We start from the raw sequence: 18,260 nt of genomic DNA, 5'->3' as shown, positions 1-18,260 counted from the left end.
ATCTACAAATATTTACCATATGTTTATTATATAATCCAGTTAAAAGAAAGACAAAAAGGTATAAATAACAATTTTCATAGACCAATACTTGTTTACATTTCACCCAATAAAATTCTCATTTCCATACCACACAGAATTTAATACAAGGGAATACCATAATAAAACAAAGAATTGTGACAGATTTTCCTCTGCATTCAACAAGATTTTGAAGGCTATCTAAGAAGAACATGTGATCTGATAAAGCATTACATCTGTTTTTAAATTACCATATGTTATATTAACAAAAATCCTGTGGAATCATTTAATGGTTAATTCATTGGGGGGGGGGGGGGGGGGGGGGGCAAAATTTTCAAAGATCGACAATTTTTCTAAGGTTCCCTGAAAAAGGTAATTTCATGGAATTACTTCCACATAATTATAATAAATGAAGACTGTATTTCATAATTTGTTGGTGCTGTTGTGGGTGAGGGATAAGCACAGAATACATGAAAATCAAGACTACCCTCCCTCCATAATATCAATGATTCCAAAGTTCATGATAATGAATAATTCTTCTTCCATTGCAACAGCTTTCTACCAACCTTTTTCTTCATTTTGGCACTCTCCTCTTTGTACGCCGCAAGTTGTTTCTTCCACTCCTCCACGTTTGTGGTGCTTTCCTGTAGCGCCGCCGTAAGCCGCGAGTTGTTGTTCTTCAGGGTCTGTAATTCTACTTCCCATTTTTTGGCATTGGTTGAACTAAAATATTAAATATTTCATTTTTTATTCAATTAAACAGTGACATTACTAGAGCCATACAAGTGAAACAAGCCATTAATATTTTATCAAGTTTTATTTTCCAACTGATTTTTTTCAAAAGCAATATCAAAAGCCAGCAAAATTTAGCTTAGAACTTTCTTACTTCACACTTTTTTATTTAGTATTTTATCATAAATTAATTGTCATACATGGTCTGAATTGATGTTTTCTTTATTAAGATCATCTGTCTGAGAATACATATATTAAAATGCTCTATAACCTATTACCTTTGAGCTAAGGCTAATTTGAGTCGATCATTCTCGTATTTCAGTTGACTTTCGGAAGCATTGTTGGAGCTGTTGTTAGGTGAGCTGTTGAAAGAGTTTCTCCTCTCTCTCAAATTGGCATCCTGTTTACTAGATGTATCTGAGCCCTAAAATGGTGTTTAAATATGTTAAAATAAAATCAAAACAAAACCAAACAAAATCAAATTTCCAATTAGTATAAAAAAAGAGAAGCATTTTTAGCATGAGCTCTACCATAGAAATCAGAACAATCCAAAATCTTTACTTCAAAAAGCATTATCTTAGGCATGTACAAAACATTTTCAATCAATAAGTGTCTCATCACCTTCATGCAATTAGTGGGAAGAGTGAAAACCATACAAATCCCTAATGATAATCGTATATACAAATCTATCAGCGGCCCATTGAAGATAAATATATCATGTACACATGTAAAGTTTTTTTTTATGTGGGAAATTTCCTTCAATTATAGACTCGACGGAACAAAAACATCCACCAAATTACAAAATCATGCAAATTAGTTTGTGTACGCTATTTTTATAGCTTAATTCTTACATCCAAGTACAAATCTTGCTGGGCAAAATGAAAATTTGAGCAGAATTTTATAAAGCAAATTATATAGACTAAATGTAGTTAGTTTTTATAATGTTATAAGATTTCATTTAACGTCTGTGGGTGTATTGCAGGCATGATGATGAATATCTGCGATATCTAAGAAGGCGTGGATACAAAGTGTAAAACATACACATCTGTTATGACTGATACAGGTTTTTTTATGTATTAATTGTTGAACTGTCTTACATCACAGATGACCTCATTTTGAGACAACCTACAGCTTAAAACCAGAATTTATAAAGATTACAATCTGTAATCATGATCAGCACTTCAATTCCAATTTTTTATTTTTGTTAAAAAAAAAAGGGGGGGGGGGGGGAATTATGAAGCAAGCTAGTGTGTGAAGATTCAAAATTCTCATATAGAAAAACCATTGAAATAACATTTATAGTGGAAAGTGCGGAAATTTCCAGAATCAAATCATAGCTGTGTCCTACAAAAAATTCTATGTGCTGTCAAGAAATTTCAAATTTTTTTTATACAACGATTTTTTTTGTCTACGAAACTGCTTGAAAGTGGGTTAGAGACAAAGGGAAGCAACCCACACCAACCTGCATGGCAGACAAGCTAGAGCTTCTGTGATGCAAGAATTGTCTTGGTTGAGAGGAGTTTGCGTGCTTGGAGGAGGAGGAGTGGGACTCCTCATTCCCATTCACCTGTGAGGTAGAGTTCTGATTGGTTGACGGGGGAATGGGTGGTGTCTGGTTGACCACCTGTCGGGTCATTTCTTTGACTTCTTTGAACTTTTCTATAAACTGTATGCAGTACAAAGAAAGTGTATTACATGTATATTTAGAGCACATCAATTCATCAATTTATGTATAACAATAGGTAAGTACAATTCGTAATGAATTTACATTTAAATACCTAATAGCAAGTCTTTTCAATAATCTTATGTCACTATGATGAGCTAAGATATATGAGATCATCATTATACGTACAAGTCTCCATGACATAAGATAATCACGTAAGATATACATGTACCGACCTTCTGTAGATCTTGCTCCGAGGAGAATCCCAGTCCGTACACAGTGTTAGCCCTGGGGTCGGACCACTGGCCAAACTTCTGGGACGTTTTTGTGAAGGTCATCCCGGGGGTGATGGTACTGTTGACAATGGCCTGCAGTCACAACGATGAAAAGGTGTACAAAATGCAACAATGATAAATGAACTATATGTACCAGTATTTACTGCATATATTACAGGCTTAACTGAGCCTTTTTTGGTAGGGAGTTCTGTTCACTTTCAAAGAGGACATTTTCATTACTTTTGGTCCCAAAGAAAATTGAAATTCATGTAAAACAGTGTCTGATTATTATTTCTATTTCCTTAAATACAATGTTTATACAGTTTGTAGTGAAGATTTTTATCTTCAAATTTGATATCTTATATATATGCTCCATGTTAACATTAAAATATTAACCTACTCGTATATAATATATTTCAAGAAAATTATTTTGAATTTTCTGTTTACATGATTTTTTTTTATTAGTCTGCAACCTTTACCCCCAAAAGTGACCCTGAACTTATTTTGGATTTCAAATGTAAGTCAGATTAAAAATTTAAGCTGAAAAAAGGGATAGGCAAATATTGGTACATGTACATCTCAAGCATATAGATTGGAATACTGGCATACTGCCCCAATTAGTTTCTATGCAGATGACTTCTTGAAACATAAATACTGGAGAAGAGAAAATTTTTCAGTTCTCTATCTCATTTATAATCAGCTTTTCCTTCTTCTTCAAACGTCAAGATAACCTCTTGAAAATGTAAACTTTTCGACCAGGAAAAAAACCTTTGAAAATGTCAAACTTTTTGAAATAAATTTCTAAACTTTCAGCCCCACAACCCATTCCACCAGTCAAAAGAAGACAGCTGCTGTCCTTTTTAACCTTGAAAACTGCATATCTCCCTTCCTCATTCCTTCTCGTAGCTATTTTTTTGGGATAAACAATTTCATTTATCAGGGAGATTGGTTTCACTGGGGATAGCTTGCATCACAACTTTGGAATGTCAAAATTATTTAACATCCCCATTATCTTTTGATGGGAAAAGGGGGGAGGGGGGAGTGGAAACAAAGCAGCATGGCAGGTTACTGCTGTGATGGAGGGGAAGACACCCCCATCTTATTATATTATCTGCAGATATCAATCTACATCATTATTTACCCAAACCAGTCCTCCTTATCAAATCTTTAAAACTTTTCAGGTAAAAGTACTTTTATTTGAAATCCATAACACCCACATTTTAAAAAAAACCTACTCAACTCCTATTTCTTAACAGCTAAAAATATTTTCTTTAATTTTCAATTGAAGATTGTTTGGTATATATATAGATACAACTTCACATAAATTGAAATCTCTGTGCCAAGGATATTTTGTAAAAATAGTTCTAATATATATGTAGGAATATCAGGAATACAGCTGCACAAATTCTTAACTGGCACACCATGAAATTGTGTATCATGCATAGTAAATCTTAGTTCAAATGACTCACTCAAACTTTTTTTTTTAATACCATAAATCCTCTTTTCACACTATCTTAATTTCATCTCTGTTTCATTTATAACCATGCACTGTAAAATCCATCCTTAATTCCTATCTCATTTAAAAATAATGTTACAAGGTATTCAAAAATCCTTATTAAAAGGTATTGATCTTATAACCCTGCTATATATTATACATATAATGTAGTCCTCATTGTAAACCTGCTGCTATCCTACCTTGGATCCATCGACACTGATGATGCGATAAGTATTCCGTGTGGTGTCATAGTAGTAGGAGACGCTGACGGCACTCTTACTGGCCGGGATCCAGTTCTTCTTGGTCTCTGGATCTATCTGGAACACATGGGCCTTCGTTGTGAAGATGGGTTGTTCCCTATAAAAAGACAAAACACATACATCATAAGTACAAAAGACTAATTCGAAGAGACCTCCTTCCCTGATATTTTATAAATTCTCCATTTCACTACCTTTCCATTACAAGAATTAAATTGTCATTGTCTAAAATTTCTAAATTCTTTCATATCAAAATTTTTATGCTTCAGTCCACCTCACTTTAAAGTTCAGAGGGGCAGTAAAACTCTAATGTGATATGCCTGTCTTCATTTAACACACAAAATTATTCATAATACAGCTGAATAGAATACATCTACGATGAATGACAAATGCGGTGTAAAAAATACAAAACAGTAATAGAATACTTTAGTGGGTCGCAATACGTGTTACAATACAGGGCATGCATAATTCAGGGTTTTCATAAACAAGGATAAAAACACCAAATACCAAATACTGATCAATAAGAAATTCAAGTCTTCATGCTCCATATGTAAAACATTCAGATGATCAAGTTTTAGCTAACGACAAAGCTGAATCTTTTTCATTTTTATTTTTGATCTATCTTACTTCACAGTAACATCCGTCCAATCATCGAAAACGTCATCATCCATGCTCCCAAAATCTCCGAGTCTGAACTGGACGACAGAATCAGTGGACCTCAGTGGTCCGTGTGACAACACCGACGTAGAATCAGACATGATCGACAACACACTCTGTACACACTACCTCCAACACCGAAAACACCGACCGTCTGTCACAGAGTAACACCAAGTCAGTCCTCAATAACCAGTACACAACATTCCACTTAGGCTCGCTAACAGCCCAGTTCTACCGCAAAAACAAGTCTCAATTTTTTTCAGTTCTGGCCTACTGCACAGACTGACTGTTTCAAATCACTTTTTTGTCTTTCCAAATACTTCCACAGATATGGCTTTAAGCTGCACAATAAGATTGATTTCCTCAGAGATATGTTTTTAATCTGATTACCACTATCATTATAATCCTGTAGTTATATGATTTAATAGCCCCCTGACTGACAGGCTTGCCACATTAGCTAGAGCCCCTTGGTTCTAAGGTCAGATGTGACCCAAGGGTGTTTTTTTTCTTTATGTGGGTCGCTGGCCAGTAATCAACAAATCATTAGCCAATAAACTTCCAAGCCCACTTCATCAAATTCAGGTAGCTGTCAGGCAAATATTTCACTTTCATTCCACAAAATTTCAGTAAATGTTCAACTTGTTGGCAAGTGATGGTATTGCAGAAATAGTGACTTTATCAGACATTCTTCAGCGATTTTTTTTTAGATGCTACACACAAACATCTCCTTGTATTTTCTTATCAGATTGTTGCTACTTTGTTTTCCCTCCAGCACTTCAATGTCTAAAATTCAAGTCCATGTATAGACACCATGCACTTTAAAAACCCCCAATCAAACAGAAATTCCACTGTTTTAGAAATCATTAATTTACACTCATCTCTCATTACTGACAGAAAACTTCATCTTGACTAGATCGGGACCCCAAAAAAAGGAGGGAAACCAAGATTAATGTTATTCCCTGGGATGAGTGATAAACATTTTGGATGCAAACTGATATTCTTTCGATCCCTTTCCCTTTTCACCTGTTCCAGTAATCAAAGTGGAGCTGTTTACTTGATAAGCTCTGTACATAAATAGGGAAGTGATTATGGCCACTGATTTGATTTACAAGGTTCCTGTCAGGGTTATATGGCTGCAGACAGCTATATATAAGTATAGATGTCCAGGGAGGCCATTTAACAAGAGAACAGACCATAGTAGACAGGGGGCAGATAACATCAAAGAGAGAAAATATTCTCACCTCCAATATCAGGTAAAAACTAGAGAACTGAAAGTTATCTACCAGGTCAGGTCATGGAAGAATGTTTTGGATGAGTTTGAGGGCTTACATGTCAGCTAAATTAATTAACTGTACATGAATTTTGAGATAAAGGTACACTAACCTAGCTAGGGAAATTTCCCAGTACCCCAATAAAATGCTAAAGTACACAACAGGGAGCAATCCAAGCCAATATTAATGGCCTACAGTTTTATGTCTCTATCAACATCTGAAACCAGAGCATTCGAGTACAAGTGTTGAACAGGTACTCAGGTAGCTCTTTTTGGAATGAACGCTACTGATATAAGAATATTCACCACAAGCCATGAATTATACCAGTAGATGATGCATTAATATACAAATGCGATGCTACACTTTTCACTATACATCTTGCTCTCAAGCAAGAATAAACATCTGAATGAATTGCAAATCTTTGTCCACAAAGAACAATTGAAATACCGTAATTCCGACATCCTTCTCCATTCCTTCATAAAATTAAATTAATGTACAATTACCACTTTTCTTACCCTGATACATGTGCATCAATTTTCTCTAAAGAGTTATTAATATTTTGTAAAGGAAAATTGGGAACTGAGCTGCTTAAAACAGAGAGAAACTACCAAGAACATTAAAACCTATGGACTCTTCTTTACAAAAAATAAGAAATTGTACAAATTTATTTCATCTGCAGTGCCCCAGATTCACCCTGTTAGCCCTGATGAACTATACACAAAGCACATGAAGAGATCTAGCACTTCCAGCATCCAAGTTATAGCGCCACCGGAGACCGAATCCACCATCCATTGAACAGTATACAGGAAAACTTATCTATCATTTTACAACTCACGGTACAAAATTTGTTCATTCATACGAAATATTTTTGAGGGGTTCATGCAATTCGCTTTTTTTTTTTTTTGGCCCCCTACATTTTTACATAGACAAGTATATTCATGTACAGTTGAACTTTGATGTCTTTACCATTGATATCTCGAATATCATTGATGTGTTAAAGTGAGTCAAAACCACTGTTCGATTATACATATATTTACAACTTCTATTACCCTTGGATATCTCAAAGATTTATGTTAGTTTTGGTCGACTTCCATTAGTTCCAGAGAACAAGATTTTACTGTAACTGAGTGATATATGTTCATGTACCAGGTATTCATCACTTATTTATCACAAAGCAATATATATCATATATTTAAAGGTACTAAACTACAGGTACATACAGGTATTTTGGGAATTCACATATTTGTCCCTCAGTACTTCAACCAATTAATGGCTTTAAATCATAACACCTGTTAAGTGTTAAAACTATGATCCTACACTGCACAGGGTTTTAATAGAAATTTATTCAACTTCAGTACTATCATTTACAGCAATTTAATTACTGAAAGTTTTTAATCTTTCTTACCCGGTAATTAATTATGAGTAAAAAATTCTTCTGGTAGTCTGTAAAATTTCAGACATTGAGGTAAATTACAGTTGAACCTTACTAGTTTAACTCTTTATATCAATAAGCTTTTTTTCCTTTCTCTCAGAGTCTCAGTTCCAGAAACTTTGCAATGTCAATAGATTACTTTATCGTGAATCTGAGTATAACACAGAAAATCAATGCTTTATGTTATTGGCAGCCAATGGTAAAAAAAACTTGAGATTCAGGGAAAAAAACATATCTAATGCATGTACATGTAATCAATTAAAAGTAGAGCTAAAATTCAGACTTAACATCTGTTCTATAGAATTATTCAGTATGTTTACTATGAAGAATGCAATATTTTTTTGATTTATAAACTCAGATGGCTAATTTATATACAAAATTTAACATTTGACATGCTACAAAAGTAAACAGTTCCCTCATCCCAAAGTAATGCTGCAGGCATTGTAAAAATACATGTAATGAAAACCAACACAGAAGAATATTTGAAATCTAAGACCATTTTTTGGATATAAGGAAGTGTTTCCATCAATCAACATCTTCTCCTTCCATGTAAACCCATTCATCAAATAGTCTTGTACACTCTATTAACACACCAGACAGGTGAGAAAACACCCCCCCCCCTTCTCTCTCTGCCATCTAACACCTGGACCCTATAAGGTCCCATCTTGTAAAGATGAATAGAAGATGGCCCATATGAAGGTTTCTCAGTCAATCAAACTGCAGTAATTACGCCTATTGGTTTTGGCAAAGAGTACAAAACATAATTGTGTCATATCTTAGTGTGAAACAGGAAATTTGTTGAATCTTCTTATTTTTTTTCATTTGCCAGATAGTAATAGCTGATAGTGATAGAAATGTAATCCTGATGCCCTGACTTTACTCCAGCATGACTGCCCCCTGTGCATAAAGTCAGGCTATTTTTGGCAGAGGGTTTGCACATCAAAGACACTGAGATGTGTAAGATTCGGCAACCAAAGAGATGGGGTATACCCAGATGTATAGATGAAGCATATGTTGTTATAGAACAGGTCATTCCAACACTATCTGTTTTTTACACAAACAACTGATGTTCTGTAATGTGTTTACAATAGAGCCAAACTTCATCAAACACAAGCTGCATCCACATGCTTGAAAATCTTTTTTACATCTACGGTTAAATAAGCGCTGCACCTGCATGGAATGCTTGCTATCAAAATAGTTTTTTCATTAGAAATGAAATTCAGTAATAAAAGTGTCCATTCCTTTGCACATGCAGAAACATGATTTTTTTATAAACAAAAAGATCCATTTATCTACATACCAAGTTATAATGAGGAATACATGTAGATCGTATTAAAGCATGCAACACTCCAAAGAAGATAAATACTTTTTATAATCTTGCCTGTCAGTCCACACAGAGTGATGCTCAAGCCAGGACAGATCCTGTATGACAGACTCGTCGGGGGTAGGAGGTCGCCTCCCCACCCCGGGGCTTCCTGGGAGAACTTTGATCCCCCTCCTCACTGCCCGTGGGGAGGGTGGCACTGTCTGCATAGTATGTGTGGGGGAGTATCCAGGAGGAGGGGTCACAGGTGCTGGAGGAATTCCAGGCGGCATTCTATCAGGGGTGGAAGATCTTCCACGAACTCTGATGATCCCATTCTGTATCACCGGTCTCTGTCCAGTTCTTGGAATTGTGTTCTGTCTGTTGACAGATATAACTTGGGGTCCCTGGCCATGGACAGGGGGTAGAGAATTCTGTCTGGTCAGGGAACTGATCTCAGTTGGTGTACTTGGTGCGGACACATGCTGTCTCCCATTCTGAGGAGCGGACAGGCTATTAGGTCCGGATAAGTTTGCTGGTAACACTACAGGAAAATCCGGAGTTGGAGGTCGGCTTCTGGTGCTTTCTGAACCAGAAACAAACGAGGACATCCAAGACATGATTTTCATTGGAAATGTTTTGAAAAATAGAAAAACAAGTGAGCACCAAAATTCCACAGATAGTAATCCTCCACAAAATATATCAGTATCCTTCAACAAAAATAACAGATTGAGAATTGGTTTCTGCTGCCGTCTGCCTCTTACATAATGAGTCTACAAAGGTGCATCAGATATTCCTCCCTATTTCATAGAGAGTGTAGTCTGGTAGTTATATAAACACTGACTCCAGAGCTCCACTACACCATCTTCCATATTTCTCTTCCCCCCAAAAGATAAAGGGAATGATAATTGATGTTATCTTACAAAACATAATCCAAAGTCCTCTATGATAAGCATACAACACCTTCAGAACAGTCGGCTTCCAATAATTTTCTATCTTTAAATACTCTGATTTAATTATATTCCAGCACTTTACTGAGAGATCTGTTTTTGGAATCTTTGAGCACTAAATCCGTTTCTATTCCAAGTTCCCGAAATAATTTCAAAAAGTGTTCCAGTAATAAATTCAACCATCGAAAGAGGCTTGTAATCTCATCTATCACCGCCTCATTTTTTCAGTTCAATCTGGAGAAAGATTCATCAAAAGGGTTAATAATGCAGGAAACAGGCCGATACAGGATCTGACTTATCACCTTCGCCCGGACACCCCTTCCCAGCAAACAGAGGCACGGGGAGCAATCAAACAGCAGCAAGATCGAAACACGAATAAAAGAGCAACATCTATAGGAGATGGATATGTGATGTCAGAAGCAGACCTACTCCCGTGAAAAATCGTAAATCTATAAGTTCCAGATCCCAGAAGTTTATCAACAAATTTAATGGAAATATCTAGAGTACTGATAGATAGCGAGATATTTTATTCCGCAGATAAATGTGATTTCCGAGTCTTTACAACTACAAGAAAAGTATCAAACTGTCAGAATGATGTGTAGATCTTCTTGTGATTAAAAAAAATTTGTACCCCGAAATAGATTCATAACTTTCTCTCATAAAAACCTGTAATGCTCCTTGTAACTGCTTAATTTAATCAGCAACAAACTCCAAGTGCCATTAATGAATTCTTTTCATCTGCCTGATAGAAGGACTGGTAAGCTTCCTCCCAAAGTTCTGCCTTCAGAATGAATATGAAACAGGTGCTAGCTGATGCTAATTACATCCTAATTATCAGCTTCATTTAGAGGAGCATATTGTCTCTGGCGGCTGGTTTCTCCGAAAAGGTAAAAATTTCTCACTTTCCCCTGCCCAAAGCTGTCAGAACAAGCCCTTGACAAGTGAGCGATGGTAAAATTCCCGAAAATAAATGTATAGACAAAAACAGCACCATGAATCTCACTGTAAGACAGGTAGATTGAGTACCTGCAGAAAAAATTCCAAATCACGACACATGCAAGGTGTATGTTATTCAGCCTGCCAGCTGGGGTTGCCACTGTCTTCGAGATGCTGAGGGGCTGCTACCACTGTCACTGAGTGAGCTGACTGGAATCTCTGTTATAGGAGCATTCCATATTATTCTCTTTCTGCTCTCAACAAATGTTGTTCATCATCACTACATGCAAGAGGAGGAGGACAACAATTGGTCCGTTACAACCACACACATGGAAGACATCAGTTGTGTTTCTCTGTGTAGTAAACATTTGTAGTGGCTGCATGTGTACAAGACATAGTAAATATCAATGGGAGACGCACACTGGGAGCTGACACAATAACCCATCATGACAGTTTGCATGCAGGACTCTAATTAATGTTTCTTCATTGACAAAATTATACTGTTGCCATTTTATAGTATTTTAACTTCAGAGACAATATAGAAGAAGAAAAGGTTAAAAGACCTTGAAAACAAGTGTAATACATTGTACTAGTACAAGCATGCACAGAACAGCTATCCAGTCTTTGATGAGTAAAAAAAATATTTGGATAAATTCCCAAATAATTGTAACCAAATATTTTTGCAGTCCTTGTAAAATATTTAATTAATCACAAAACAGGTAATTTGCACAAAATTAAAGCTCTCTTGCTTGTGGAATTGCCCTTCCCTGTCTTGGCGTTAAGGTACACATACCTGACGTACAAATGTATTCTTGATGAATACGCAATGAAGGGGCAATCATTCACTACCTATCGAAACTCATTCCAAGTCACACCAAGCATGAAATTACATTGTACAACAAGATATAAATAAAACAGACTCTAGTCTTGACTGAATATCAGAAAGTAAATCCCTTCACATGTAGCACCTTGTACCTAAGTGTTTTATGGGGCTATAAATGACTCCGATATTAACATCCCCCAGGATTCTGAAGAGTTTTATAGATATAATTTTGTTCAAATGTTTCTTCTCCATATTTATAAATGAAAAGTACTTTGCTCAGGAATGTTAAAAATGCAGAAACCTCATTATTTTTTATCTTGTATCAATTTTGCTGCAGCAGTTGTTAATCTAGACCAAAAATGAAAACGCAAGATAACTTCATAAATGTACACGCACTACACGCTACACCGCTAAGAAAATGAAAAACAGCGGCGTAAGGGAGGCAACTTTTCTTCCAAAACAATAATTAAAACAATACGCTGTACTCTGATAAGTGTCAGAAATACAAAGTTGTTACTTTTACAACATAACATGAACAATCTTGTAGATGAAAGACAATTTCCCTTACCTTCTAATGATACTTGAGACCCTGTACACGCGAGTTTTCAATTCGGCGATCGTGTCCTCAATCATGATCGATAGTCAATCACAGTCTGCCACCCGTCAATACACACACTGACGTAAAGTCATTCGAGTCCTTCCTTATATATACTGGGCATACAACACCCAGAATAATAAAAAACAACAACACAGAATACCCCTATTGAAAAGGTTTAAAAAATAGATGTGCCATGGATAAATGACTCCTCTCTCTCTCCAAGCACCGAGGCTCCCGTTCCAATATACACGCCGCCGTTGTTTAAATGACTCGGACTCAAGACCCCCATGTCTTCCCCACCATTACTGGCCATCAGGATTAGAATATAAATATTGACCCTTCCATCCAAAGAATACAACAAAAACAGCCAAACAAGTTTACAACAAGTGTTATTCTTACTAATATCCAAAATCTGGGATGGATGAATGGAGATTCATTATAGGTACACAAACCAATTTCGTCCTTTCAACAATCCGTCTTGTCAACAGATAGAACTTTGAACAAAAGTGCTTGATCCTTCCAACAAATTGACAATGGAACATCTCAGCTTATCTTACTGTCATCGGATCTACATGGTGAAAGGAACAATTCTGCTTTATTGCATTTCAATCTTTTCTAATCATTTCGCTCTCTTAATGTGAACAATATCCATTACAAAAGTTTTAAATTAGACTTCCATTCAAAAAATATCATGAGAGATTTGAATTAAATTAACCCTTTAAAACTACAATGATGATGCTTTTATTTTCAGATCAGGACAAGATTCTTCTGATTGTTAATGCTGCTTTTCTTTTTTCTTTTAATGAATTTTGATCTTTTTACTTCAAAACATTTTTACATTTAGAAAACAAGATTTCTTTAACTAAATGATAAACATAAGTTGTTTGAATTTCTTTAACTAAATGATAAACATAAGTTGTTTGAATGTTCACTTCAGGTTTGATTGGCAATTTAATTGCAATCATCTTTGCAAAGTCAAAAGTATCTTTCTGTGAACCTCTACTAGGCTCTAGCATGCTTGCGGGGTACATCTTTCATTACCAAAAAGCAGATTTAGGAAGGAAAATACATACAGTCTTTCATCTTGTTATCAATGTATCACATCATTTAAAACTTCCCTTTATTTAACCTTTGCTTTTTTAGTTATCAAATTTGTTCCTCAGATATTTATTCAAATGTTCAAAATCTCATTGTTTGACACAATACTCAGGAAATATTCACAGTACATGTTTGTCATGTTACAAGAATATTTTACCAGTATGTTCTAAAACTTTTATTGTTCATCTTAATTAAATTATCTAGAATAAGGTCCTTTCTGACATCAAAATGCTATATGTAATACCGGTACTAGGATACACAAATTGCCAATCAGCCAAAATAAATCCGACTGGGACAGAACTTTGTTGGGAGGGTGGAGGATGCAGTGTCTTGTTACAGATAATGGCTCAGATCTCTCAGTTGACAGTTAACAAGTCTGTACAGATGCCTTCAGTTGGATGGAATTTCTCACACTGTCCCGATCAGATCCAGCAAGATCTAATCTAGTCTTCTGACCTGACCAGTTTAAATCGTGCAGAAAAACTAGGCTAATGCCTAATGGTTTTTTTATTTCTTTTAAAGGGTACCCTAATGATTTCAAAGCACACCTAAGTAGTGTACAGTAAACTTTGTCCATAGCAAAACAACCACAGCCATCACTTGGAGTGGACAGACAAATTTTTATCAACAGTTGATCCATTTGTTGACAAATACACATCTGAAAACAACAACAACCAATACATATAAAGAAGACGACAAAAGTAACATACCACAACGTCTTAGCCTTCAACATGTACACAGCAGACATCATCTTCAGACCGCAGTCCTTAGAACATTCCTATGTGCATCAATTGTCCACCCATGAGTAATCCAAAATCACTTTCTTTTTTTTCCTGTTTTTTTTTTTTTTTTTTTGGTTAAAAGTCCTCAAAACTTCCCTTTTTCATACAGGTTCTGTTGTCTGGTGGCATCAGGTAAGACCTGGACCACAGTGTGTGTGTGTGACTGACCGTGTCACGTAGGGTCCCACCCCATACCTGGCTATGATTACAGAATCCCTGTCACTGATATCTCTAACTCTACATTCTCTCTTAATTTACATTCTAACCCAATAACTCTGTAATTGGGTACACAAAACAAGTGCCAAGAAAAAGCATTACATCAGACTGAATGATTTCCTAGACGTGGCTGTGAATGTGAAATTCTTTTCCTGCCGAAAGCATCAGTGGTTTCTCCCCGGAGAGAGACACTGTGGTCAAATAATGACAATAGATTTACATATCGCAAGTGCCCCAATGTAATTAAAAGTGTACTAAAATTGGTGTAAAGTTGATAGGCCAGTAAGTTGTAAATCATCCTGGATGATTTCTACACTAATCAAAATAGGGAGGTATTTGACAATTTATATCTTACAAACAATGCAGCAACTATTTTTTTCCCCAGGTTGAAAAACAAGTCAAATTAAAAACTCAAAGCACAAAATTTTTCAAAGCAACCTTGAAATTTTCTTGCTTCAAACTACAGGACATAATTATAATGGTTCAGAAACTTTACAGGAGGACATTGTTCTTGCCATATGAGGCACAGAACTATGGTCTTTATTTCTTCTAGGTAATTCACACACAGCAAAACTAACGAGTCTGTAACAAGGCATTCCTTAGTAGCTATATAAAAACCCCATGACAAGACTTTTGATGACAAACTTCAATCCCTCATATAGTTCTTTGGGAATATATAAGCAATTGAGAGATATAGAGTTTGTTTATAAAGTAAACAAAAATTTGCCACCTTCCTCGGTGACAGCCAGAATTTGGATAATGCCCTAGACTCTCACGGACCGGTTTTCCGGTATGGTCCATTAGGTCAGGCATTGTTATGGGGAGAGGAATCTCCAGGGTGTGACCTAGTGGTTAATTACAGATCACGGCTCAGTAACGTAAAATCGGACACACATCAAACATCATTAACTCTCCAGTATTGTAGTATCAGTCCAGTGTTTGTGGGGCATTTAAATGTGATCAAGCAGATCCCAGGTAAAAGTCATAATCTCCACACAGTGAAAGGGTCTGGGGACAGATAGTGCAGAATAAACATACAAGGAGATATACAGAAAATCAGCTTAATATTGCCTATAGTGGAGCTGCCAAGTAGCTAAGCTCAACACTCCAAGAATGCCACAGGGGAGACAAGCCAAGGGAAGACAGAGAGATTAATGATGATCCAAACACTGACCAGTGACCACAGTCCATCTGCTTGATTCATAAAGAATCATTCAGGGTTATAGCAATTTATGCACTACTTACATATCTATCTGACCATTCAATGCATGGAATCAACCTGCAGTTGTGCAGTTTTGCAAAAATCAGAGAAATTTATACTGCACTTGTCCTAACTGTATTCAGAGAGGAATGTCACAATTTGCCATTAATTTGTTATGATTTGTAAGACTTTCATTCATGGCAGAAATGTTGACACAGCTTTTAAAGGTTGTGGTATTAAAAAGCTTTGTCTGGTTAAATGGAACTGGGTACTTCAGGATGTGACAGAACAATTGACTATCCACTGCTAGAACTGCTAGTTGTCAAAGCACATTAAATATCTCTTTACTGCTTGTATGACAGCTTTTTGCAACAAGAATATGTAACACTCCTGTGTGAATTACAGAACACACTAAAGAAGTAAATACCATGTTTTGTACACCAAAACATCACACTTGTAAACTGAAAATCTTTAAAATTTGTTACCTTCAACAAAAGGACTTGAGCAAGTGATTTTTTTTAGTTCTGACACAGCAAAAATATTTGTAAGACATTCATTTTTAAAAAAAAATTCTCAACAGTCTTGTTACAGTAATGTCTACACCACAAATGATCTTGTTGGCACCCCTGAACGTATTGTGCTGTGGTTCATAAAGCATCAAAGAAAGAGAGAATTAATGAAATCAGACAGTTCCGGTCTGTTGTAGCATCTGGCACTTTTGTTCTCCAAGTAAACACAAACCTCACTGCCCTTTTTATACATGTATTTTTTCTCTCTTTATCAACAAAGATCTTCAAGCAAATATAGCAGAGGCATTCTGACCATTGCATGTTGGTAGTCAAAATATATAGATAGTCTAGCAAAAAATGTGCTCTAAAGATTTGTTTACAAATGAAACTCAGATGCTGGCGAAGTATTATGCCTTGTTTATGGTTTGATTATCATAACATGATGTTTAACACTTACATTAAATTGATGAAGCCAGCATGAGGCAGAGAGGAAAGCCTTTTTTGAGTGTGGAACACTTAGTACAAGAAATTGTTCAAATATCATCTATAGAGAAGTTATTGATAGGATATGTTATTAAAAAAAATCCTCAAATAAATCAAGTTTGTTTAATATGGCACTGTGTATATACATGTCTACATAAGAGTTGTCAATCTTTTATCTAAGGACCAGGAGAAAAAATATTCCAATGTACTGTTTGTCAATGAAAACAATAACCAACATACACTGGAATTCTTTCTCACCAGAGATTACATTATCACATTTAAATGGAATAATGTGTATATAATTCATCATTGCACAAAACATCCAAATTACTTCTTAATTGCACTGCGGCCCTGCCCCTATATTTAAAAGCTGTTATTTTCTTTCCAAGTCTTGTGCTGAAAGAAAGTAATCTTTAATAGACTTAATGAGATGTCTAGACATTAAAAAAAAAATGAAGAAAGGAAATTTTGATGCAACTTACAACAAATACAGTCTTTTGAATATCAACATGATCAAGTCTTGATCTCTTTACTACATATTTCCATACCTCTAATTATTGACTGCAGTCAGAGAAATCCTTTAAATAGAGAACTTTAAGATTTTCTCTTTGATATGAATACTGAAATTCAATTTAAAAAATTCCTAAATTTCTTTTGGGGTGTTTAACTGTTCCTATTAGCTTGTGGGTCTTGTAAATGGGAGAGAATTTTCAAATAGTTAAACTATATAACAGGACAACATTTTTTTTTTTTAATTTAACAGTACTTCTCATAGATTTTAACAAATGACAGAGGATTTTAATTGTTAAATTGAATATTTTTTTGCAAAATTTATAGATCATAATTTGCAATATTTACATTAAATTGTGACCATTCTTTCAAACACTTTCCTTTGCAAATTTAATTTCATATAATATCTAATTCCTAAAAAACCAAACACACTTTCCCCTCCAACTGATATCTGGCTGTATTTCAAGAAATGATTTTAATGTGAAAATGATAATCAAGAAACATGTTCTTTAACACCAGTCAGTAAAGGAATACCAATTTTATCCTAAACAAATTGACACACTTCACCTTGTCCCATAATTACACAGGTAATCAGTAGATCATTAATTTGATAGTAATGCAATTGCACTTTTTTTCTAAATATTAATTACAATAAATAATAGTTCTAATGCATATTTTGATAAAGTTAGACGTGACTATACTAGCTCTCATCATTACTTTGAATGCTATGACATGCGGCATGCTTGTTAGTAACCAGTGGTTAACATTCTGATCGACCTACGGGCTACGTTCCTACCGTACTATATTGCACACTCAAGGTGCACTCACATTTTGCTGGTACAAAAAAACTTCATGAAGTTTGGGGTAGTTCAAATAAATATTCCTAGCACGATGCCATCTTTCTGCTCCTGAACTGACTTTACGCCGATTGACAAAACGAATCCTTACCCTATGCTCATCTTGAAATCTTAAAATTCTTCACATTCTTTCCATTTTACTGTCAAAATTTTCAAACCGGAAGTGCATTTTTACGTTACAGACTAAAATCTGAATT

At 35.4% G+C, this 18,260-nt stretch overlaps 1 protein-coding gene across 8 annotated transcripts in view; it reads right to left on the bottom strand.

Moving 5' to 3' along the window:
- Positions 1-18,260, bottom strand: part of LOC128176453 (homer protein homolog 2-like) — a 21,435-nt gene extending 3,175 nt beyond the window's left edge. Inside the window, exons 1-6 of one of the 8 annotated variants that reach the window (XM_052842817.1) lie at positions 18,155-18,260; positions 4,381-4,537; positions 2,647-2,778; positions 2,210-2,413; positions 1,026-1,171; positions 582-738 (exon numbers count right to left, since the gene is read on the bottom strand). In XM_052842817.1, coding sequence (XP_052698777.1) covers positions 582-738; positions 1,026-1,171; positions 2,210-2,413; positions 2,647-2,778; positions 4,381-4,537; positions 18,155-18,165 — 807 coding nt within the window. In that variant the 5' untranslated portion in view covers positions 18,166-18,260. Of the gene's footprint in view, positions 1-581; positions 739-1,025; positions 1,172-2,209; positions 2,414-2,646; positions 2,779-4,380; positions 4,538-5,064; positions 5,343-9,163; positions 11,327-12,377; positions 12,650-14,215; positions 14,371-18,034 lie in introns of those variants that run through there. The other 7 variants (XM_052842816.1, XM_052842815.1, XM_052842814.1 and 4 more) reach the window with 7 other exon arrangements.

This window comes from Crassostrea angulata, chromosome 3 (assembly GCF_025612915.1).
Source record: "Crassostrea angulata isolate pt1a10 chromosome 3, ASM2561291v2, whole genome shotgun sequence".
Taxonomy (NCBI): Eukaryota; Metazoa; Mollusca; class Bivalvia; order Ostreida; family Ostreidae; genus Magallana; species Magallana angulata.
This window is presented reverse-complemented; position numbering and strand designations above follow the sequence as displayed.